The following is a 25632-nucleotide window of genomic DNA, read 5'->3' as shown; positions in this document are numbered from 1 at the left end:
CACAATAATAAAGATGCTGGGTCAGAATTCTAAGGTACTTCACTGCATACTGAAATGTTGGTCCAATCAACAAATACTAAGATATATTTCAGTAAAATTACTTAATTTTAAGTTTAAAGATTTTAAATTTATTCAAGCAAAAACAGCAGATGACATAATAAAAAATAGAATATCATCTCGAGCAAATCGACGAACAACAGGAGGACAGTGACAGTGACAGGTGTTTTGATAGAAGTATTACAAACCACAAGGAATGAAGTTACATATTTAAGATACTCAAGAAATTATAAAAGTTTTACATTTAGCATTACTAATTTTCAAGTATAAGAGAAAAAAATCTATATATAACAATTCACACACTAAAGAGGATGAGTTCCAGCCCCAAAATAAATAGGAAGGTATCTACAGAAGAAACATGATTTTTAGTTACTTGCAGAACTGAAAACAGATTAATGACCAAATGTTAAAAAAAATTAGATAAAGTAATATACTGTAAATATACATCCCATATGGTCCCCTGACCACCGCCAGGAGTAATTCCTGAGTGCAGAGCCAGGAGTTAACCCGGGGTGTGACGAAAAAAAGCAAAAAAAAAAAAAAAAGTGATATATTGTAAAAAGGGGATAAGAAAATGCTCAGAAAAAAGAGAGGTGTTTTTAACCACTTCCAAAAACCATATAAATAGAAGTAGGATTAGTATTTTAATGTATACATACATAGAATAAATGAATAATTACTTTGACATAGACACAGGAATTAGTATTTATTTGTATATTTAACATTACAACTTGAGAGTTTGACATATGTACACATTGTAATCACATGAAAGCCAGTTAATATAAGCATTACCAGTTAGCATTTTCTTCCTTCACATTTCTATTTTTCTATCTGTTTTATAAGAATATCTATCCTCATGGGCTGGAGAAATAGCACAGAGAGTAGGGTGTTTGCCTTGCACACGGCTGACCCGGGTTCAATTCCTCCACCCCTCTCGGAAATCCCACCAACCTACCTAGAGTATCCTACCCACAAGGCAGAACCTGAAAAGCTCCCCGTGGCGTATTCAATATGCCAAAAACAGTAACAAGTCTCGTAATGGAGATGTTACTGGTGCCCACTTAAGCAAATCAATGAACAATGGGGAAACAGTGCTGCACAGTACTAATACCCTCTATCCTCATCAAATGTCAAGTACATAAAACAGTACTGTTAATTTTCGTTGTCACAGTGTACATTAATTAGATTTCCAGAACACTCATCTTGCATTACAAAAATTTATCCCGACTATCATCTCATTTTCCCTTTTTCTCTGCCCTTAGCAACCACCATTCTACTTATTTCTATGAGTTTACTATTTTAGGCTTCACAATTTCGAGAGAGCATACTATATGTGCCTGTTTCCAGCTATTTTATTTAGCTAGTATTAATATCCTGCTATTCACACATTGCCATTGGTGGATCTCCTTTTTGTTGTTATTGAATTATATTCCATTACATACTCCACATTTTATTTATTCATCAACTGACAATGATGTAGCTTACTTTTGTATTTTAACTACTGGTCTCATGCTGTAATGAACAAGGGTAGTACAGATATCTCTTTGCATCCTGTCTTCATTTCCTTTTAAGACACACTGAAAATTGAACTTGCAAGATCATTCAGTAGTTCTAATATTTTTAATAACCACAGTGCACAAGAATTCACTCTTTATTTCTGCTGATCTTTACCTTTTTTTGTCTAACAGATGTAAAATTATAGCACACCATGATTTTGACTAATTTTTCCCATGAATAGAGATGTAAACACATTTTAATATACCTGCAGACCACATATACATCTTCTTTTAAGAAATATCTGGTAGGACTGGACACTACAACAGGTAACATGCTTGCCTTACACACAAATCTGGTGCGATCCCTGTAATCACATGATTCCTAGCATCACATAATGTCATTCAGACCCTGCCAGGAACAAGCCCTTGGGCACCACTGTTGGAAGTTGTTCAAAAAGAAAAATGAAAACAGAAAGTATCTTTTAAAAAGAATGAATGAATGAATGAATGAATGAGAGAGAGAGAGAGAAAAACAAAAGGGAGGAAGGAAGGAAGGAAGGAAGGAAGGAAGGAAGGAAGGAAGGAAGGAAGGAAGGAAGGAAGGGAGGGAGGGAGGGAGGGAGGGAGGGAGGGAGGGAGGGAGGGTGGGAGGGAGGGAGGGAGGAAGGAAAGGAAAAAGGAAAGGAAAGGAAGGAAGGAAGGAAGGAAGGAAGGAAGGAAGGAAGGAAGGAAGGGAGGGAGGGAGGGAGGGAGGGAGGGAGGGAGGGAGGGAGGGAGGAAAGAAGGAAAGAAGGGAAAAGGAAAGGAAAGGAAGGAAGGAAGGAAGGAAGGAAGGAAGGAAGGAAGGAAGGAAGGAAGGAAGGTGCTTCTTTGCCCATTTTTAAAGTCATATTATTTAGTTTATTTGGGTGAGTTCCTCCCCACCCTCCACCTTGTTTTGTTTCGTTTTCTTTTGGGACATACCTCAAGGTGCTGAGGGTTTACTCCTGGTTCTGTGTTCAGAGATCAGTCCTGGCAGGGTTTGGGGGACCATATGGAATATGGGTGATCAACCCTGGGTCTGTGGCATGCAAGGCAAGCACCATGGCCGCTGTACTATCCGGCCCCAGGCTGTTATTTTTATATTGAATTTTGTGAATTCCTTACTTTGATATTAACTCCTTATCAGATATGATTTAAAAATATTTCCTCCCACTTCACAGATTGCCTTTTTATTTTTTTCTCTATGTCCTTTGCTGTGTAGAAGCCTTTAGTTTGATAAAATCTCACTAGTCTATTTTTATTTCTACTGCCAGTACTTTGATTTCATGGCTAAAATTACATTGCCAAGACCAGGGTCAAGAAGTTTTTTCCCTATGTTTTAGTCTAGTAATTTTATAGTTTCAGAACTTATATTTGACTATTTTGAGTGGTTTTTACTTGGTATGAAATCACTGTCACTGTCCTCCCGTTTGTTCAGTGATTTGCTCGAGCGGGCCCAGTAACATTGTGAGACTTGTTACTGTGTTTGGCATGTTGTATACGTCACAGGGAGCTTGCCAGGCTTTGTCGTGTGGGAAGGATACTCTCAGTAGCTTGCCAGGCTCTCCAAAAGGGGTGGAGGAATCGAACCTGTGTCAGTCATGTTGGCTGCGTGCAATGCAAACGCCCTACCCGCTGTACTATCGCTCCAGCTGTGGTATGAGATAATGGTTAAATTTTACTCTTCGGCATATGATCACTTAGTTTTACCAACACTAATTAAACAGATGGTGGGGCTGGGTTTTTTTGTTGTTGTTGTCGCTTTGTTTGTTTGGTTTTCGGGGGGTTTTTTTGTTTTTGAAAATTTTTTTTCTTTTTTTTTTTAAATTTATTGAATCACCATGAGAACAGTCACAAAGCCTTTCAGTTCAAGTCTCAGTTGGTCATACAATGATCAAACACCCGCCCCTTCACCAGTGCATATTTTTCATCACCAAGAACCCCAGTATACCCCCCTCCCAACCACCCCCCACCTGTGTGGCAGATTTCCACTTTACTCTCTCTCTCTCTCTCTCTCTCTCTCTCTCTCTCTCTCTCTCTCTCTCTCTCTCTCTCCATTGATCACATTCAGTATTATGACACAAGACCCAAAACTATTATTTGGAATTTTCCCCAATATTCAGACTTGCCAAAAAGAAATCATTAATTTGTTTTCTATTGCTGATTATGAAGAACGTATGATGTCGGGTGGCCACAATCCTGGCATGCGAATTTGGACTTCTGATATTTTAGTAATAAACCTAGAGGGATTACTGCCAAAAGCCTCTGGGTTCCGAGATTGGTGTGTGTGCCTCTGGGATCATGGTCGTTCAGAAGCCAGAGGAGGCATTTGAGGGTGGCAACCCAGAGCATTGTCATGGCGGGGAGCAGGACCGATTCAACCCCCTATCCCACAAGGCCCCTCGTGCCTCATCAATGCAGTCTCATACCTGGCTGTACATTAGGCTCCAAAGGATGCAGGCCACCATGCCGCCGCCACAAGGGGGGACAGGCAGAGGGACAGACACCCTTCCCCTCCCACGGCGGCATAGCACCATAGTTAAATGCACAGTCCAGATGCATTTCAGTTGGGCATCATATTTTGCTCAGATTTTCCCACCACCTTCGAGCCTGTTTTTCAGGGACGAACACTAGATCATTTACGTTCCACTGATCACGTAGCATATCAGGAAATATCTTACGTGGCTGCACGGTTCGAAAAATAGTCCTGGTACCCACATGCCAGAGCCATGCTTGTAGAAGTTCATGGTCACCGGGATTCCATCGGGAGAAGGCAGGGAAACAACACCTACCCCATCTGGTACCTCCCAGTGATATTGGCTCAGTACGGGGCCCAAAGAATTCTCTGGAAGTTGTGGAGCCCACCAGCCAGTTTTCTTTGCTGTGTGTGCTGTGAGATGGCGCTGGGGGCGGGTTGTGGGCATGACTTCCCAAATCAGAGGTTGCCTGGGAACCAGGGCGATCCCCACGCAGTTCAGAAAATAGTTCATGGGATTTGCACATTTGGCTGTGGTGTTAATACACTTAGTTGTGGTGCTTGCTGGGATGACACACCAGCTGTATTGTTTCCAAACACATGGTTTCAGTGTACCAGAGATCATATACTTGGTTGAGACACCAGGGATCACAAGCCATTTGCTGTTGTGATGGCACATGGTGAGGTGTTGCTGTGAATTATATCCTCAGATACCTGCCTGCAAGGCAGGTTCTCCAATATCCCTACATCCCACCTCAATTGCTGTATTTGTCTAGATAGCCAAACACAAAGTATTTAACTGGGATATTATTCCTAGGCAGGAGCAGTTCAACATATAGCTTCAAATAATTTTCTCAGATGTATTCTTTATATTTTTTTCTGTATTGTCCCCCAAATTGTCATTCTTATAATCCTGTGCTGCTTTTCTTTCTCATTTCTGAAGCATTTCTTCATTTGTATTCTATTTTCTATAAGGCAGTTATGGTTTTGCATTGAATTGTCTCCATTTCAGAATGATTTTTCTGGATCTGAATTCTTTTTCCCTTGTTTTGTTTCGCTTTTTTGTTTTGTTTTTTGGTATTGTGACACTTGGGAGAGGGGGAGAAGAGATGGCCAGTGGTGCTAAGGGATCATTCATGGCAGTGTTCAAGTGGTATGTGTGATGCCAGGGTTTAAAAAGGGTTGACTAAGTGCAAGGCACATACCTTTCCCCTGTACTATTTCTCCAACCTTAGTACTCTTATTTTGTCATATGCAAACCATCATTTAAAAATATAATTTTTATGAGTCAGAAAGAGAGGGACTGTACTCATCTGGGGAATATAAAGTAACAGAATGGAAGACGAACACCCAAGAATAGTTGAGATAAGTACCAGGAGGTCTGCTCCATGGCTTGGAAGCTGGCAGCACATTCTGGGGGAAAACGCAGCTCAGACAGAGAAGGGAACAACAAGAGTGTTTGAAGGACTCGCTCAAGATGCGAGACACGTGCTGAAAGTAGACTATAGACCGAACACAATGGTCGCTCAATACCCATATTACAAATCCCAACACCTTAAAGGAAAGAGAGAGCAAAAGGGAATGCCCTGCCATAGAAGTGGGGCAGGGTGGGGGGGTTGGGGGGGTGGGAGGGCTACTGGGTTCGTTGGTAGTGGAGAATGGGCACTGGTGGAGGGATGGGTACTTGATCATTGTATAACTGAAACCCAAACACAAAAATATGTTAAGTCTACAACTGTACCTCATGGTGTTTCACTAATAACATATATGTATATAATTTTTAGTTATATACATATAATGTATATGTATATAACTATTTGATAAGGGCATCTTTTTACTTTGCTCTGTAGACTACAGGATGACATTTTGTTCCTTATCCTATACTTTTTGTTAACAATTTGGTATGACTAGTTTTACCTTTACCTAGTTTTGTTATTATGTGAAATTGGTTATTCCAAAGCTGAATGCAGCTTGGTTCATGATAACTTTTCTAGCTGCATATGCTTTGCATTCTGTGATTTTCCTGGCTCTATTTTTAAATTTTTTTATTCGGATATAATAAACATGACTAAGTTTGAAAAGTTTTGGTTTGATACATTTATATGGTTTCTGGCCTTTTAAAAATAAATTATGTGATGGATGCAATGACATCTCTTGGGGAAGGGAGATGGATACACTGGTGATAGGTTTAGTTTTGGAATGACATCCACGAGAAACCATTATTCACAATGTTGTAAGCCAAAAATAAATTTTAAAAAATTTTTTAAAAAGGTAAAATTTTGGGAGGGAGTTAGGAAGGTTTGGCATCACCTAGAGGTGGTCAGAATCTATGCTCAGGAATCACTCTTGGAAGTACTCAGGGACCATTTCAGGTGCCAGCAATCAAACCCAGATTGGCCACGTGTGCAAGGAAAGCACCCCACCCACTGTACTATGGCTCCAGGCTCTGAAATTTTATTTAAAATTCAATGGTACCAGAGCCGTAGTATAGTGGGTAGGGTATTTTTCTTGTATACTTCCAAAGTGGGTTTGATCCCAAGCACCCTATATGGTCCTTGCAGTGATTCCTGAGTTCAGAGCCACAAATGAGCCCGGAGCACTGCCAGGTGTGGCCCAAAAATCAAAACAAAATAAAAGCAAAGAGTGAAGAAACAGCAAATAAAAAATGTCAAACAATATTTAAGAAATGGGGAGGGTGCAAAGAGATAGTACAGTGGGTAAAGTGCTTGCCTGGCAAGTAGCTGACCCGAATTCAATCCTCAGCATAATGATTTCCTGAGTATCGCCAGGAATGATTTCTGAGTGCAGAGCCAAAAGTAACCCTGAACATCATCAGGTATGGCCTCCAAACCAATGCATAAATAAATAATTTGGGGCTAGATAGATAGGGAGTTTGCCTTGCATGCCCTTGACCTGGCTTTATCCCCAGCATCCCATACGATTCTTCAAGCACCAACAGAAGTAATTTCTGGAATAAACCATGAACATCACTGGGTATGATGAAAAAAAAGAAAGAAAGCTTTTTAAGCCGGAAAGCAAATTTCATCCTCCAAAAGAGAACGCTGTAATTCAAATACAAATGCAGGAGTGCAATGATTTAGTAGCTATTTCTGCCCTGAATAATTGAGTTCTTAAGAAATAGAAAATATAACCCTATTTTTAGAAGAGAAAGACTTCAATATGAATGTTTCACATAAAAAATTACTCTGTAATGATAGTTTTTCATTCATGCTAGCACTTTCTTTACCATCACTTCATCCCAGAAAACTAGTCTCAAGGGTAGCTCATTGTGATTTTAAAAGCTTATCAAGAACTTATGTTCAATATGCAATATTACTCCTTTATAAATATGTATTAAAGAAAAGATGAAGATTACTTCAATACATACCAAGGTGAAATATTATTTCAATTAAAAACTGCCATTTCACACAAGAGCCAATAATAATCACATCAGACAAGAGAGATAATTTGAACAAAAGAATAATAATTGCAAATGACTTGAACACTAAGAAAAAAAGCTATATGTACATGAGAATATATGGGGAGCGGGAAGGGGAATACACTTATTGCAAGTCAGAGAAATAGTACAGTAAGTAAGGCTTTGCACACAGGCATACCTGATTTGGATCACCTGCACCACTTATGATCCCCCTTCCCCCGACCCTAGCACTGTCAGGAGTGATCCCTGAGCATACAGTCAGGAGCAAGTCTTGAGCATATAAATGAAGACACCAATTTTGAGACTGCTCGAGAACCCAATTGTTCTGAAAGCTGATAGAGAAATGATCAGATATTTATCATACTATTCTAGTATGAAAGTATTCTATGATAACCAAATAAGCCTAGGAGATGAAACAATGTTTTGCTCGAGAATTCCAGCAAATAAACGAAAAAAGGAATGTTGCAAAGCTTAAAAGAATAAAGGCTTATTATAAATTTATTTTAAATTGTAGTAATAAAACGCCAGAGTAAATAAAATCACAGAGGCCAAAGAGATAGCTGAATAGTTTACTGGAATATATGTTTTGCATGCAAAAGGCCTGGGTTCAGTAGCAAATGGCGCCCAGAGCACTGTCACAAAGCACTTCTGTGTCCCACCCCCAACCCCCACCTCCACCAGCTATTGACTCAACTAAAACAGTCAATTTTTTTTGTTTTCCAATGTATGTAAAAATTATGTTTATACTCTATAAACTCTATAAATTATGTTTATACTCTTTATCTACTGAGAAAAGCACGATGGGGATGGATGTTAAAAGAGGGATAAAGGTGATTAGCCTGCATGTAGCCAACCCCAATGTGATTCTGGACATCATACATGATCCCCCAAGCATGGCCAGGTGCCATTGCTGAGATCAGGAATGACCCAGGTATAGCCTCGTGTAATCCTGCATGTCTTAAAAAAAAAACAAAAAACATTTCAACAAAATGAACTCAAAATAAGCACAAAATGCCCCCCCCAAAAAAAAGCTTACAAGGACTTTCAATGATGTTAGGTTCTGCCTATGCGTGCGCAATGACCTCAGTATCATTATACATTGAGCAATCAGAATTAACTGTCTCAGGGGTCAGACAGTATAGCAGATAGAGCACTGCCTTGCATGCAATGCTCTTTGATCTCTAAAACCACAAATGGTTTCCAGAGGCCCTCCAGGAAGTGGTCACTGATCACAAGACCAGGAGAAGGCAGACACATGGGGGGGGGGGGGGGGGTAGAATTTCCACCTGCTTAAGCCCCGGCAGCAACACTCGCAGCCCCACAGCTGCCTCCATGCCAACAGCCCTACTCCACGGCCTCATGACTAGAATCTGCAGATGGGCGAAACTGCCAAAACTTCCAGTTACATGGGTCTTCAGGCTGAGAACTCCGGGGTCTTCTCAGAGAAGACAGCCTTCCCACACTACCCTATGTACTTCCAGAAACCTGGCAGCCACACCCACATCCCACAACTGAGTCATGTAAACTCATGGCCCACTGAACTATTCTGGAATTTCTGGAGCACATGGCCGCACGACAAATTCTACAATACCGACAACCCAGGAGAAGCATGCCAAATTACAGGGGGAAGTAAAAGAAGTCAACTAAGTTCAATAAACAAAAATATTAACACAAAAGGTTCAACTAGCAACAGCTTGGCAAACCCACAGACAAGGATTTAATGACCCCATGATGAGATATAAAATGTTCACATATTTTCTTTTACTTAAGTATTTTTCAATAATTTCATTAGCCATTTATTTTCAAGAAGCAAAATAAATTATGTTGTTTGCCAACTTGGGAGGTAGCTGGGAATATGGGGATAATGGTAGTGGGAAGATCACACTGGTGGTGGGAATAGTGTTGGAATACTGAATGCCTATAACAAATGTATTATAAACAATTCTGTAAACCACAGTGAATTAAAAAAAGGAGAAAAAAAGAAAACCCTGAGCACACCCAGGTGTAGCAAAAAGCAAAAAAATATGCAAATTAATAAAATCATCACTGTATCACTGCCATCTCGTTGTTCATCGATTTGCTCGAGCAGGCGCCAGTAACGTCTCCATTCGTCCCAGTCCTGAAATTTTAGCAGCCTCTCCTTACTAGTCCTTCTCAATGGTGCCTTATTGGAGTCTCTTTCAGGGTCAGGGGAATGAGACCCGTTGTTATTGGTTTTGGCATATCGAACATGCCACAGGGAGCTTGCCAGGCTCTACCGTAAAGGCAGGATAACTTGCTGGGCTCTTAGAGAGGGACAGAGAATGTATATTAGGTACATTAGTGGGCTAGACTATAAGAGGCTGCACAGCTGTGAATGCAGCTGCGTGCTTCCAAGAGCTTTGTTTTATAGTCTCTAGATCTTGGTCGTTGATGGGATTACATGGCACCGGGGGCAGTTTGTGGGTGATGCTACTGGAAAATGGGATATCTGGGTGGAGGAGGCCCAGTTCCGATCCGAGCAGGCTTGGAGATCTCAGCCCCAGGTCCCGCATACCTGGGTTCTTCTGCCCATTTGCTCATGTGTGAGGCTCATCTGAGCATGTAGAATGGCCTTGAGCACGGCTCAAATCATAATATCAAAAAATAAATCACTCAAGAAACAGTCCATACATATAAATAACAAACTTTATTATCAAGAAACTTTAGTAGATCTTTAAAAAGATTTCAGTTTTCAGATTCTAAAAGGTAACAATTCATGACAGGACATATAAACAAGGAGATATATTTAATACTATCTAAATTTAAAGTCCATAATTCAAATTATTAATTATAATCTTTGTGACCTTTAGAAGTAACAGGAAATTTACTCCAATAACTCATGAATACCACAAAGCCTCACAACAAACTCAGCTATAAAATTTATAGTAATCAATCCTGAGTTTCTTGTCCATATGCATGCACTAATAAACAGAAATTACAAAGTCCTATTTTCAGGGTTTTTTATTATTAGTATTCTTTAAAAGGGATCTCAAGCATTTTAGAAGTGTGAGCTACAAATATGCTATATCCTTAAATAAAAAAGGAAATATGAGAGAGCTATCCAATATTGCCAAACGTGGTTATATAACTAACCGAAGGAAACCCAGCAGCACTCTGCTAACAGTCTTAGTGTAGCAGTCTCCTCCTACTATGCTACCAGCCAAACATGTATTCCATTGCTTTGGATACTAGACTTTCATCTTTTTTTGGCGTTTGTCTGTCAGAAACAACCTATTTAAAAAAAAAAAAAAAGTTAGGTTATGGTTTACTTAGTGGCCTAGGCCTAATAAATTCTAGAGTTAATGGCTAATTTTAAAAACTCAGAATTCTAAATTGATTTTTTAGCACTGAATTATATGCTTAAAGATTAAAATATGGACTTACAATGTCTTTATATTTTTAAGAATGGTAGAACTTTATTCTGTTGGCAAAGAAAATTATATATGCTCAAAAAATTAGGAAACAAAAGAACAGAAAAGCTATAGATTTTAAATGTCAGTTAAAAAAAAACAAAAAAAAATAATGCAAGACACTAAAAGGGATTTTAAATGTCAGTAAAACAAAAAGAAAAACTAAAGGGAGGAAAGAAAGGCCTAAAATGATCTCTAAATGTCAGAGGAAGTATTCCATTTTACTGCCTATCTTATTATAAAGCACAAGTCTTTTATGCATTTTCCAGGGCCTGTACCTACAGCCCAAAAAGTTCATAGTTCTTAATTAAGTAGGGGCAATAATATATAAATAAAATTCACCATACTGTCACTGTTCAATAAAAATAATAAAAATATTCTAAAATTATATTTTAAAAGCAGTCTTTAAACATGACAATGAGAAACTGAAATGGAAGCTACTCAATGTTTTCTTTAGATAACCAAAGTTACTCCAACCTGAGGTCATCGAATTTATGAATAGGACTTTCATATTTCCTCATGCAACTGAGTCACAAGAGAAACCTTTTAAGTATGCAAATACAATAGAAGAAAATGAACAAGTCCAAAAAGTGAACAAGTCCAAAAAACAAGTCCAAAAAAAAATGAACAAATCCAACGGCAAAATATGCAAAAATTCAAGTATTCTATTAATCAGTCATGAGTTCTGAGTTTTAGACCAGCAAATTTGAGAACTGTTGAGTTTAGGGCCAAAGATATACTTTAGTGGACAGAGTGCATGCCCTGCAGAGAAAAGGTCGAGTTTAATCCCGATACTACATGATGTCCCAAGCAACACTAAGTGTGAAAACAGAGCTAAAAACAGTCGCCAAGAACCACTGGGTATGGCCCTTCACTAAATAATAACAATAATAAAATTCAATTTAAGGGCTCCAAATAATAAATAGGAAACAGGAGCAATAGCACAGCGGTAGGGCATTTGCCTTGCTAGCCGCTGGCCTGGCCGAGCCAGGTTCAATTCCTTCGCCCCTCTCAGAGTGCCCAGCAAGCTACCAAGAGTATCTCGTTCGCATGGCATAGCTTGGCAAGCTCCCCGTGACGTATTCAATATGCCAAACACAGTAACAACAAGTCTCACAATGGAGACGTTACTGGGCCCGCTTGAGCAAATTGATGAACAATGCGAGGACAGTGCTACTTAATAGTATAAAAAAGCTAGCCAATTAAAAGAAAAAAGTAAACATGCAATTTTATTTCTTCAGTATTTAAATTAAGTATACTCATTTTATAAAATCCCTCAAATACCTGATAGTCACTAGTAGAAGCTTTATATGCTGTAGCAAGAGGTCTCATGGTAGAGATCCTGGGGGTACTTCCACACTGAGTTGGTGTACCTAAGGTTTTTATTGGTGGTGTAAAGGCTAGAGATGGAGATGATAAAGTACACCTGTCACCATTTTCCATCACACTCTGGAGAAAAAAGGTAAAGAAATTCTCAGTTAATAAATATAATATACACTCTACTGTTCTTTCAAATAATACTTAATTCAGAGATACATACTTTGTAATTTCCAACGTAAGAAAAAGTAGGTGTCTTCTTTAGTATTTGAGACTACACACTCAGCTAGAAACTCATTTTAGTGACTTCAAACATTCGCAAAACTCACAAAAGAATCTTCCAACAATCTCCAGCACCACTGGAGTGGCACAGATTATTCCTGCCCTGCAAGGTCCAAGTAGCATCATATCCTCTAGCTTTGGCATGGAACCACCGGCCCAGCAGATCAAGAACCGCCAGTGAAGTTCTCGAACCTCCTGAGCACCACAAGGGAGAATTCCCTATTCCTGCCCCCAAAAAGAAATCTTCCAAGAGAACATTAGGGAAAGCCACAAAGATGAGAAGGAAATTGGGGGAATTTGGGGACTGTAGAGGACCATGGTCCAAATACAATCTAGTACCTAGAAACCCTAAATTCTCCTTTAGACCGTGAATATCTGTGAGAGCACAATAGGCTAATGGAACTGTACAACTGGCAATATCAGGTTATGAGAACAAGAGTCATGTCTGCTTTGTGCACGAATCTGTATATACACACACCATGCATTAGCAGGTAGCCACAAAACTTAAAATACATGTATTTTGAAACTGACTTAGTACCATATATTCAGTATCACAGTAAATCAATTGTGACCATAATAAACCTGGCTTGGTATCAGATCTATCTCGAGATAAGATGGGAATTGGCATACTAATAAATGAACATTCAGCATAGACTTACCAGCAGTTACAGACTCCAAGTTTCAAGAAAAGGTGGTTCAGGAACAACATATCACTTATAATTCCACGTAACTTAAGATTCATTATCATCATCCAATAAAAGTGGGGTGAAAAAATAATAAATCCGAAATTGGCTTACAGGTGTTTGGCCTTATTTGACCTCTACTCCAAGTGAATTTGAAAACAAAAACAAAGAGGGAAAATCCACTCCACTGGTTAAGCTCCAAGAAATAAGTCTGGTTGGCACTTGTGTCTAGTGATGTTACCAAATTTAGTACTTACCATGAACTTTGGTGATAATTAAAACTTAAAAAAAAGCCTTAGCTACCATTCCTTTAAAGTAGTTAAAGAAAAAGATATTGGTTTGCACAAAGTCTAAGTTAGAAGTTTTAAGTACTAGAATCTAGGCTTCACCTTTCATTAAATAGATTACTTGAATCCTCTAGGCCTCTACTTTATAAAATAAAGGGATTCAGATGGTTTATCCCTAAAATTAAAACTTTTGTGTCTAAGTAACTTTGCTTTTCCATGAGGAGTGTTACAATTATCACATTTAAGAAAAAGGGACAGTGAAAAAAGTGGTAATACGAAAGTATCAAATCTTGCATTCTTCACATACATTAAGCTCCTTTACTCAGCATTTTATATCAGCGATAACTTACTTTGTCAATGCACGGTTTTACACCAATCATAATGGACTCTCCAAAAATCCGCCCATCCTTGCTTAAAGCTTTCCGGGCCTGCAATTTAGACTGGTAACGAATATGCATCCAATTTCCTGTATTAGACATCTGTAAAGAATGAATATCAAAAATATAAACTAGATAAAATCAAAACAGTAAATTGTAGAGATAATTGCCACTTTTCATCTGATGGTCTATAAAAAGCTGTTAAGTAGCATTCAACAAAAACTCTATCAACTATCAAAGTAATTTTCTTTTTCTGTTGATTTTTGGACCATACCTGGCATGTTCAGGGTTTACTTCTGGCTCTGTTCACAGGTATTACTCCTGGGAGGGCTCAGGAGACCATATTGGATGCCAGGGATCAATCCCTACCTCTCCTGCCCCAAGTCACCCATGTGAAAGGCAAGTGCCTTATCAACTGTACCATCACTCCAATCCTAATGTAAGTTATTTCTAGATCTCAGCTCTCTAATATAAAGAATATGCAGGGGTAGTAAATATCCTGATAGTTAAGTAACTCTCTAAAGATAACTTCTTATAAAATGCTAAGGTCAAGGGGCTGGAGAGAAAAATACAGTTGATAGGTTGATAGGGCACTTGCCTTGTATGCAGCTGCCCCAGTTTCGATTTCCAGTACCCCATGATATCCCAAACCCACCAGGAAGAATCCTTGATTGAAGAGCCAGGATTAAGTCCTGAGTACATCCAGGTGTGGCCCAAAACCCAAAAAACAGAGGGCAGGGGGCGTCTTGCATAGCCACGAACTTAGCCTAGCCAAGTTCGATCCTCGGCACCATATATGGTTCCTCAAGCCGCACCAGGAGTGATCCCCAAGCACAGATCCAGGAATAAATGCTGGGCTGGAGCAACAGTACACTGGGTTAGGCATTAGCCTTGTAAGCAGCTGACTAGGGTTCAATCCCTGCATCCCATATGGTCCTCAAAGCACCGCCAAGAATAATTCCTGAGTGCAAAGCAAGAAGCAACCCTCAAGCATTGCCATGTGTGATCCCAAAAAGCAAAAAAAAAAAAAAAAAAAACAACCCAAAAACAGGAATAAACCCTGAGCATTGAGAGTGTGGCCCAAAAACAAAGGGGGAAAAAGTCTTCAAATCAACATTTATTAAGAAATTTTTTAAAACTCTTTTCATTTATCTGAATTGACATGAGTTAAATAAGTCTCTCTTTAATAACAATAAAAAATTGTTTATGACTTGTACAAGGTAACTAACATATATAAAAACTTCCTAACAAGGGAAAATAATGGGCATAAGAACAGAGTTAGGAGTAAGCCCTGAAGTACGATCAGACTCTGCTCAAACCTTCCTCAATGCCACCCCACTTCTCCATCCCTCAAAGTGAATTTGGAGAATAGACCTAAGAAATTCATATCAATAACTTCTTCCTTTCCTTTTATCCCCAACTAAACAAGGTCAGAACTGTAAAAACAGTAATGCTTGTAATTATCTATTTTAAGATATTTTGTACTACTTAAGGGAGTAAAAAGCCTAAAACTTTCATTCTCTTGCATTTACTTTCTATTCTTTTTTATTTTGGGGTTACACCTAGAGGTGCTCAGAGGTAACTCCTGGCTCTGCACTGAGAAATTACTCCTGGAATTACCAGAGGAATTACCTGGGGGCCAGGGATCGAACCTGGGTCAGATGCACGCAAGGCAAGTGCTCTACCCACTGAACTCTCTCCCCAGCCCTACCTTTATTTTCTCTTTAACACTATGCAACTTCCTGTTATTCGATCCTGTTATTCATCGATTGCCTCGAGCAGGCCCCAGTAAGGTCTCTTTCATCCTAGCCCTGAGATTATATTCAAGGCTCTTTAGGAGAATGAGACCCATCATTGTTACTGGTATTTGGCATATTGGGTACGCCACAGGGAGTTTGCCAGACTCTGCCCTGTGGGCAGGCTACATTGATAGCCTGCAAGTTTGTCCAAAGTAGGAATGAGATAATAAGATGTCATAAAAAGATGTCCTGATAAGACACACCTACCACCTGGCCCCCTGGAGCCGTGTAATCCCATCAACTGCCAAGACTCAGAGACTATAAAATCCAGCTCCAGGACGAGAACAGTGCAGTCTCCTGCCTCCGCGCCTGACTGTCCTCGCGGCCAGGGCCCCTTGGAGGGGAGCGGGTTGAGCTTTCCTCCCCACCCCGACCAGGGCTCCGGCAGCCGAAGACCTCCAGGACCAGCCACCACCATGCAACTTCCACTCCTTCAAAATCCAAAACACATACATTCTATAAAAAGTTAACAAATGAAAGAAAAGAAACACTGAAGTATAGCAAAAAATAGGCAAAATTCACCAGCAAATATGTACCACTGGGAACAATACCCAAGCACAGAGCCGAATAGCCTCTGAGCATCGCTGAATAAAACCAACTCTCCCCTTGTCCCCACAAAAATCTAAACTTCACTAGCAAAGTTTCTTTTATTGGACCAGAGAGATAGAAAAGGAGTTAATGCATCTGCCTTTCATACTGACAACCCCATTTTAATCCTCAGACACCACAGAGAGACCTCAGACACCTGGCAAGCATAGCCAGGAGTGACTCTTGAGCATGGCTAAGTGACACATAAACAAAGACACAAATATGCAAACAAACAAAAAAAATCTTAAAGTAAAAGGTAAGCCTTACCACATGTTTTAAGATATTTCCATACTGTGCAAATTGTAGTAATATATAGGAAGCAGATGCTTGAGGAAACCTTAAGAAAAAAAAAAGTTGTACAAGTGGTCAGCTTCCACAAGAAATACAAATGTTGAACACACAAATATTTTAAAGTAAATTCCCTCCTTATAGAGTACAGCATGGTGTCTAAAATATATTGTATAGCATATGACAATAGGTCTCATTCCCCTGACCCTGAAAGAGCCTCCAATCGTTGGGAAAAGACGAGTAAGAAAAGGCTGCTAAAATCTCAGGGCTTGGAGCAATTAAAACGTTACTGGCGCCTGCTCCAGTAAATCTAACATTAACGGGATGACAGTGACAGTGATACAGTGATGGCATATTTAAAAGTTGCTAAGGAAGTAAACCTTAAAAGTTTCCACTGCAAGGTAAGTATTTGTAACTATGTAAGTTAACAGACATTAACTGAATCTTCTAAAGTGATCATTTCACAATGTATTAAAAAATAGATAAATTATTTTAGTTCTGCTTGGGGAGAAGGGTTTGGGGTTCAGGATGGAAATATGATGGTGGTAAGGTATAATGCTAGTGGGACTGGTGTTTGAATATTAAATGTAATCAAATATTGTGAACAACTTTATAAAAATTGAAACAATACAAATAAAAATTGAAATATTATATTGTATATCTGAAATTAAAGTTATATGCCAATTATAGTTCTATTAAAAAATAGTATTCGGAAAAAAGAACTGAAGAAATGTAGTAACAGCTATACAATTATTACATGAAATACTAAATTGAGTCTTAAAGGAGAAAACAAAGAACATACTAAAACATTATAACGAGCTAATACTATACTATGATACTATTATTTTCCTCAATTAAAGAAGAGAAAATCTTCTGCACCCCAAACTAGGCTTTCTCATCTGGTGCAACCTAGAGGGGGATGGGTGACATCCCCTCCCCACCCCACCCAGCAGTGGAAAACCTCTAGAACTCAATCACTGCCATGCTTAAGCACAGCCAATCTTCACGGGCTCGGACAAGCCTCATCCATGAGTGAATCTGCTGAAAAAACCAGGCATGCAGGACCCATGACTGAAATCTCCAGGCCAACACAGAACTGGGAATAAGCAACCTCGACCCATCTCTCTGTGTTTCTGGTAGCCTGGCAGTCATGCTCTTGAACTGCCTCTGGCCCCATACAAGTTCATTCTTGGTGTTAATTCAGGGACTCGCAAATAAATCTCTCAGAAAAGAGGAAAATGAGATCAACAGAGATGCCTCCAGATCCCAAATTCACCATCCAGTTTAAATAAGTATTTAAATAATAATAATAAGTATTTAAATAAATGTTTTAAAAAATAAGTATTGGTAAAGGGCAATGTGTTTGATATTTGCATGACTGAGACATAAACCTGAAAGCTTTGTAACCTTTCCCACAGTGATTCAATAAATAAATAAAAAATAATAATAATAAAAAAAAAATTAACCTCAGCTGTATCATTGTATTTAAAATTTTAGAATCCCTGAAGCAACATCTCACACTCTATACCACTGATGTACCAAGAGTAGCACACTACTACTTTGATGGGATCTAGAGCAGAAAGCAACCAATCTTGGAGAGGGGGAAAAAAATATATATATATATATATTTATAAATATATAAATATACATATATATATAAGCACATGACGCTAAACTTTTAATAACATGTTAGTAATCTCTTATACAAAAGCTTAATGGCTCAAGGATAAAATATAACCATTCACACACTTTCCTCTAAGGAAACATTTTTGGATCATTTTTAGCAGATTATTAATAACAAGTAATACAAAATAAATCATTTAAATCCTGCTTTGGGCCAGGGTTTGGGAGTAGGGGATGGAAGCATTCACAATATGGTGGTGGGAAGATATGACGGTGGTGGAGTTGGTGTTGGAATATTAAATGTAATAAGTTATTGTACAACTTTATAAAAATAGATTTTTTTTTAAAAAAGAGAGAAAATCCTTTTTTACTCTCTGCCACTAATAGGAGATCCCTGATCATCTGGTTTTCATGTATCAGCTAAACCTATGGCCGCCCATCACCCAAAAGCAAATACATTAAAATTATATTTTTGGATTTTTATTCAAGTCATTTTCCATCCTCATATCTCTAAAATTCTCACTGCCATCATGAGAGCCCTTAGAAAAGATGAATGAAATGATAATCTGGTAAATTATTTTCACAACTCTATGTATGCATGAGCTGGAGCAATAGCAAAGCGGGTAAGGTGTTTGCCTTGCACACAGTCAACCCTGCGGATCCGGGTTCGATTCCTCCGCCCCTCTTTGAGAGCCTGGCAAGCTACCAAGAGTATCTCGCCCGCTTGGCAAAGCGTGGCAAGCTCCCCGTGACGTATTCGATATGCCAAACACAGTAACAACAAAGTCTCCAATGGAGACGTTACTGGGCCCGCTCGGGCCAATTGATGAACAATGGGAGGACAGTGCTACAGTGCTACAGCTCAGTGCTATGTATGCATGTTGCATCACGGTCCTCCTGTTGTTCATCGATTTGCTCGAGCGGGCCCAGTAACGTCTCCATTGGAGACTTTGTTGTTACTGTGTCTGGCATATCGAATATGTCAAGGGTAGCTTGCCAGGCTCTGCCATGCAGGCAAGATACTCTCTCTCGGTAGCTTGCCGGGCTCTCCGAGAGGGGCGGCAGAATCGAACTCAGGTCGGCCATGTTGGCCGCTTGTAAGGTGAACGCCCTACCACTGTGCTATCGCTCCAGCCCATATATATTTATATATACATATAATACTGTTACTTCAAAAGTAAAAGTAAAGTAAAGGCCCTCCCGCTGTTCATCGATTTGCTCGAGCGGGCCCAGTAATGTCTCCATTGGAGACTTTGTTGTTACTGTGTTTGGCATATCGAATACATCACGGGTAGCTTGTCAGGCTCTGCCGGGCGGGCGAGATACTCTCGGTAGCTTGCCGGGCTCTCCGAGAGGGGCGGAGGAATCGAACTTGGGTCGGTTATGCTGGCTGCTTGTAAGGCAAACGCCCTACTGCTATGTATGCATGTATAGAAGATAATTAGGAATACTATGATTATTAAAAAGGAAAAAATTTGGGGCTGGAGCAATAGCACAGCGGGTAGGGCATTTGCCTTGCACGCGGCCAACCCGGGTTCGATTCCCAGCATCCCATATGGTCCCCTGAGCATCTCCAGAGGTAATTCCTGAGTGCAGAGCCAGGAGAAACCCTTGTGCATTGCCGGGTGTGACCCAAAAAAGCAAAAAAAAAAAAAAAAAAAAAAAGGAAAACATTTTTAACTAAAGGCATAACATACAGTGAGCACATAAAAATTTTATTCTGAAACAAAAATGAAAGTCAGTACTCATTATCAATAGTACCGAAGTATCTTTTTAAAAAGATGAATCACAGAAATTTTAATTGCATATGTCTAAACAAAAGAATTCTAATTTTTACTTTACCCTTTATATAAAGTTTTATGTAGTTTGGGTATTTTAATAATGAATTGGAGGTGGAAAAACTGTATGCCTGAAACTCTATTACAAATAACTTTGTCAATCAGTGTGCCTCCCCTAATTTTTTTTTAATTTCATTTCATTTCATCATCCTGTTAATCGTCGATTGCCTCGAGCAGGCCCCAGTAAGGTCTCTTTCATCCTAGCCCTGAGATTATATTCACGGCTCTTTAGGAGAATGAGACCCATCATTGTTACTGGTATTTGGCATATTTGGTAGGCCACGGGGAGTTTGCCAGACTCTGCCCTGTGGGCAGGCTACATTCGATAGCCTGCAAGTTTGTCCAAAGTAGGAATGAGATAATAAGATGTTCCGGGATCTGGATTTTATAGTCTCTGAGTCTTGGCCGCTGATGGGATTACACGGCGCCATGTTATTTTATATTCCACAAATGAGTACAGTCCTTCTATGTCTGTCCCTCTCTTTCTGACTAACTTCACTCAGCATGCCCGCCATGTCCATCCACTTATAAGCAAATTTCATGACTTCATCTCTCCTAAAAGCTGCATAGTATTCCATTTTAAGATGTACCAAAGTTTCTTTAACCAGTCATCTGTTTTCGGGCACTCGGGTTGTTTCCAGATTTTGGCTATTGTGAACAGTGCTGCAATGAACATACAGGTGCAGATGTCATTTCTACTGTGCTTTTTGCATCCTCGGAATGTATTCCCAGAAGTGGTATTGAGGGGTCATATGACAGTTCGATTTCTAGTTTTCAAAGGAATGCCCATATTGTTTTCCAAAAAGTCTCAGGGCTAGTTTTTGGCTTTGGTTATCTACAGCAGTCATGAGACAGACCGCCATTGAGTGGAACTGGATGAAGGGAATGCCGTTCCCTAACTGAACATTTTTACAACTTCCTGTGATTCTGCCCAGTTGTTTGAGAGAAAATATTGAGCAATCCTCAAGCCTGTGTCTTTGTGTGCCACAACGATGCTGCTGTCTTGAAGCCAGGCTTGGGCTCCAGCTCCCTTTCCGAAGCCCAGGGGACTCAGACCAGCATAGCATGGGGGAACCTCACTCCTCTGACCCCTGGACTAGCCCGGATCCCTGACTCCTGAGCCATGACTGCGCTTTTTATTTCTTAAAAGCCCGTCTGGTATGGACACCACACTGTGGAAATGGGTGAGGTCCCCCCCACCAGCTTCTGTGCGGGCAATAGCAATTTCACAGGTGCTCTGTGCCAAGGAAAACAGCCCCGGGCATTCCTCATTCTGCTTCACCAACCACCGCCCTCCATTGTCCCCCTCTGGACACTAGAGCAGAAAGCTGGGGTGACCGTCAGCCATTCCACAGCCTGGCCCGGACTCTTTGCACACGTCTCCAGCCTGACTGGTTCCCTCCATTCCTCTCATGCCTGCAGAGTCCCGACCCGCCTCCCCAACAAGACCAGGGCTGCAGCACCAGACAGGACCCAGCGTGAGACCCCTCGGCCCCAGGCATGTCTCCAACCTGCAGCCCTAGAGGGTGACCACAGTCACAAAGCCGTTTCCACATTGTGCTTGCTAGGTGCTAGGTGTTAGGTGCTAGGACTCTCCTGACCTGCCTCTAGCCAAGCTCTCCTAAGCCTCGGGGCTTTGACCTTGGTGCTGCCCTGGTCAGCCGCTTGTCCAGCTATAGATCCGCTTGGGTCAGATTCTGAAAGCACCCTGGGCATTGAGCTCTCCTGGGCATTGAGCAGATTCCTTGCTCCTAACGCCCCCACACGTGATGTCTGTTTTTTTTTAATAATGAGGCATTATTAGTTTGGGGGCCACACTCATTGATGCTCAACGGTAGCACCTGGCTCTGCACCCAACAATTACTCTGGTGGTGTTCAGGGGACGATATGAATGCTGAAGATCGAATCTGGGTGGGCTGCATGTATGCAATGGGTAAGGAAGCCCCTTATCCCACTCTCCAGCCTGAGACAGAATTACTTTTGTAATTCAAATAATAAAGTTATTTGCAACTTGAAAAACAGGATTTTCTGTTATAAGTGATTTTAATCTTAAACTTAAATCATTAAAGAAAAATTTACACAAAAATAAACTAAAAACCCTACACACTAAAACCTACATGAAAAAATATCACATTCAGAAGTAATTCTTGTTTGTTTTTATTTTGGGCCCCACCCGGTGGTGCTCGGGGGACCGTAAGGGGTGCCCAGGATCAAACTCAGGGTCAGCTATGTCCAAGGTTATCACTTCAGCCCCTACTGCGGAATGCTAATTACTACTGAGTCTACAAAACAAACCTGGGAATGGATATCAATGTTCAAAAACATACAGTCATTTCAGAAGAAAATTTTTAAAGTTAAAAAAAACCCACAGGAAATCAGTCCAGTGCCTAGGGACAGAACTGAGTATAAATTTTTGGAAAACAAAAACAGTGAATTCAATGCTTTTTACATAATCAAAAACACATTGTCTTTAAGGTTACATAAACACTGACAGCAATTATTGTCAAAGTTGAGAAAAGTGGTTAAGAAAACATTTTTATTTATTTTTATTATTTATTGGGCTGGAGCAATAGCACAGCAGTAGCGTGTTTGCCTGGCACGCAGCGAACATGGCCAACCCAAGTTCGATTCCTCCGCCCCTCCCGGAGAGCCCGGCAAGCTACTGAGAGTATCTTGCCCGCACAGCAAAGCCTGGCAAGCTCCCCGTGGAATATTCGATATGCCAAACACAGTAACAAGTCTCATAATGGAGACGTTACTGGGCCCGCTCAAGCAAATCGATGAACAACGGGAGGACCGTGACCATGATAATTTATTATTTTTATTTTGCTTTTTGAATTTCAAATTTCAATTGCACAAACTACACAAAGGCCACTAACAGATACTGTGTATTGTGCTTTGAGCTTTCTTCAAGATGCTATTGTTATTTTAATCTTTTTTTTAACTCCAAAACTAAACATACTAATGTCCAATATCAGTATAACATGTCACACTTTTGGAAGTTCCAGAAATGACTTAGGTTTCAGCCATACAATGATCAAGCACCAATCCCTTCACTAGCATCCACTTCCCTCCTCCAATGTCCTCAGTTTCTTTCCAGCCCCAAAACCCATCTCTATGGAAGACACTTTTCCTTCTTCTTTTTTCCTTTTAGGCACTCTGATTTGCAATACTGTTACTAAAAAAGGTATCATGCATATCACTTGGCCTCATTTCAGCACTCAGTTCTCATCCACAGCAACCACTGTCCTCTATCATTGTCACAGTGGTCCCTTCCATGACCTTGTCCCCCCTCTGCCCTCCACACTGTGGCAGACTTCCTATTAAGGACCCAATGTCCTAGTCTTGTTTCAGAAACAAACTTGAAGCAACAGTAAATAAACAGGTTCAGCTTGAAAATAAAAACTAAAACAATACAAACAAAAACTGGGTTTTCTGATCAAATTTTACTAAAAACTTGATATAACAGACCTCCTAATTTCAACCTGTTTATACCTCAGTTTCTTCATACATAAGTGAGGCAATATGATCTCTAAGCTCTAACAAGCTTTAAAAGCTTGTTAAAAATACATCTAGGACTTGCATGTACTACTACTACTAATCTATCCAATATTCTTTAAGTACAGAATAAGTAACAACTGTTATGATATGTGCACATAAACGTGCACCTACTATACTGGAGCTCCCAAAATCAAAGCAACCTTATTTCAATATCCTGCAAATATGTCAAGAAAAAAAAACTCTTATAAGAGGTAAATATAGATGAAAAACAGTATGAATCAAAACAATAGGATCTTGGAGACACCACAAAGATCAGGACTGCACATCTTGCAAGCTATCACCCTCGGTTCAATTCCCAGCACAGCATGGCCCCCTGAGCATACAAGGTACTAGCCTTCAAGGTACCAAGGAGCACAGCATGAACCAGCTCTAGCACATCTTCCTTGGTTTAGCCTAGTGTCACCTGGAGCCTGTGAACTCTCCAATCATGCTTTGGGGCTACCTCCCTACTGCCCCGCCAAAAAAATATACTGAAGTATGTGTATTAACATACTTATCTGCAACTTAATCTGAAATACACAAATAAAAAAAGAGATAAAATAATGAAAGAATACAAGGATATATATAAATCTAGCAAAATTTAAACTGTAGAATCTCCATGATGTGTATGAGATTTTGGTTTAAAATTTTTATAATAATACTAATTATAAAATACTGGGGACTTTTTTTTTTCATATAAATAACCCATAAACCTTACCCAAATACAGTGACCCAAGTATCATCCAGATGATCCTCCGAAGTCAGAGAATCTCCTTGAGTAAAAAAAGGATCCAACTGGGCAGGAGATAATGTTGTCTTCCGTGGTTGGCCAATATTTGCTGGACTAAACATACTTTGTCCTGTATTGGTATATTTTTAAAAGTTAGTTACCAACATCTTACTGTATTTTATTTTAAAGTTCTTATTCTAAGCAACTATAATAATTAACTCTTTATACTATTCAATTTAAGAAAAAACTGAGCATAATTTATTTTTAGATTGCAAATGTTTTTTTATGAATCTGAAACTGTATCTGGTTATGCCTATACCTTTAAGGATATCCAATAAAACTCCAGAACATCTTTTGGTTCATCTTCCAAATCTACATTTATTATAGCTCCCCTTTCTTAAAAATATTCTTTAACTCCTTTCTTCTACCCACAGCATAAAATCCAAATATCTTGGATTAGATTTGTTTCCACCTTCATTTTAAAAATATCCCTAATCCCTAAAAATGCAGTATATTTTAATAATGATGATGTTAATGATGGTTGGCCCGTACTAAGCAGCAATACTACACAGAGAATGCTATTTTGACTTTTTTTTTTTTGGCATGTGATCATATGCAAAGATCAATTCTACAGGGAGAAACTACTCCCTTCATTTACACACGAGGAGTACAATACATATAGAATACGTAGCTAACATAGTTTAAGACAAACTGAGGTAACATGCTTAAGTTCAGTAAATGCCCATTTCCATTTAGGTCAGCATTACACTAATATAAAAAGATAAGAATTCTATGAGAAAATGCAACTACTGACCAATATCTACAGATGAATACAAGGTGCAGAAGTTCTCAATAAAATACTAGCAAACTGATTCAGCAACACTTTTAGAAAAATGGAAAGCATAATCAAGATGTAATAAATTTCTAAAACGAGATTAATTTTAAATGGAATATGCACTGTAACAAAATGATCTATATTTTAAAAATTCTTGTTAACTGATCCCTAAAGGATACCCAAAAAAAGCACAGAAAAGAAATTCTTAAATAGGAGTCAGTGGCATAGTTCAGAGAGGATAGGGCATTTGCCTTGCACTCAAGCCATGATCTCCTGTACCCCATAGGGTTCTCCAAATCTGTCAGGAGTGATCCTTGAGCACAGTAATCCCTAAGCATAGACAAGTGTGGTTCAAAAAACAAACAAACAAACAAACAAACAAAAACGAAGGAAGAAGTCTTAAATTCTTACTACAAAAAAGTATTTAAAACATAAAAGATGTTTTATGTAAGACACTTTAAAATTTGAAGCAAATTCAAATTTTTATGATCACTTTGCCATTAAGAAGGCACAATTTACTTATCT

The 25632-nt window shown here is 39.4% G+C and overlaps 1 protein-coding gene across 1 annotated transcript in view; it reads right to left on the bottom strand.

Moving 5' to 3' along the window:
• Positions 1-10138: 10138 nt before the first annotated feature.
• Positions 10139-25632, bottom strand: part of NUP35 (nucleoporin 35) — a 50560-nt gene continuing 35066 nt past the window's right edge. The window contains exons 5-9 of the mRNA XM_056111774.1: positions 24261-24402; positions 16521-16590; positions 13840-13968; positions 12205-12369; positions 10139-10741 (exon numbers count right to left, since the gene is read on the bottom strand). Of these exons, the coding sequence (XP_055967749.1) occupies positions 10664-10741; positions 12205-12369; positions 13840-13968; positions 16521-16590; positions 24261-24402 (584 nt within the window). The 3' untranslated portion in view covers positions 10139-10663. The remainder of the gene's footprint in view (positions 10742-12204; positions 12370-13839; positions 13969-16520; positions 16591-24260; positions 24403-25632) is intronic.

The sequence above is a fragment of the Sorex fumeus genome, unplaced genomic scaffold (genome assembly GCF_029834395.1).
Source record: "Sorex fumeus unplaced genomic scaffold, SorFum_2.1 ptg000014l, whole genome shotgun sequence".
NCBI lineage: Eukaryota > Metazoa > Chordata > Mammalia > Eulipotyphla > Soricidae > Sorex > Sorex fumeus.
Note: the sequence above shows the minus strand (reverse complement) of the source record. Positions and strands in the feature narration are given on the sequence as shown.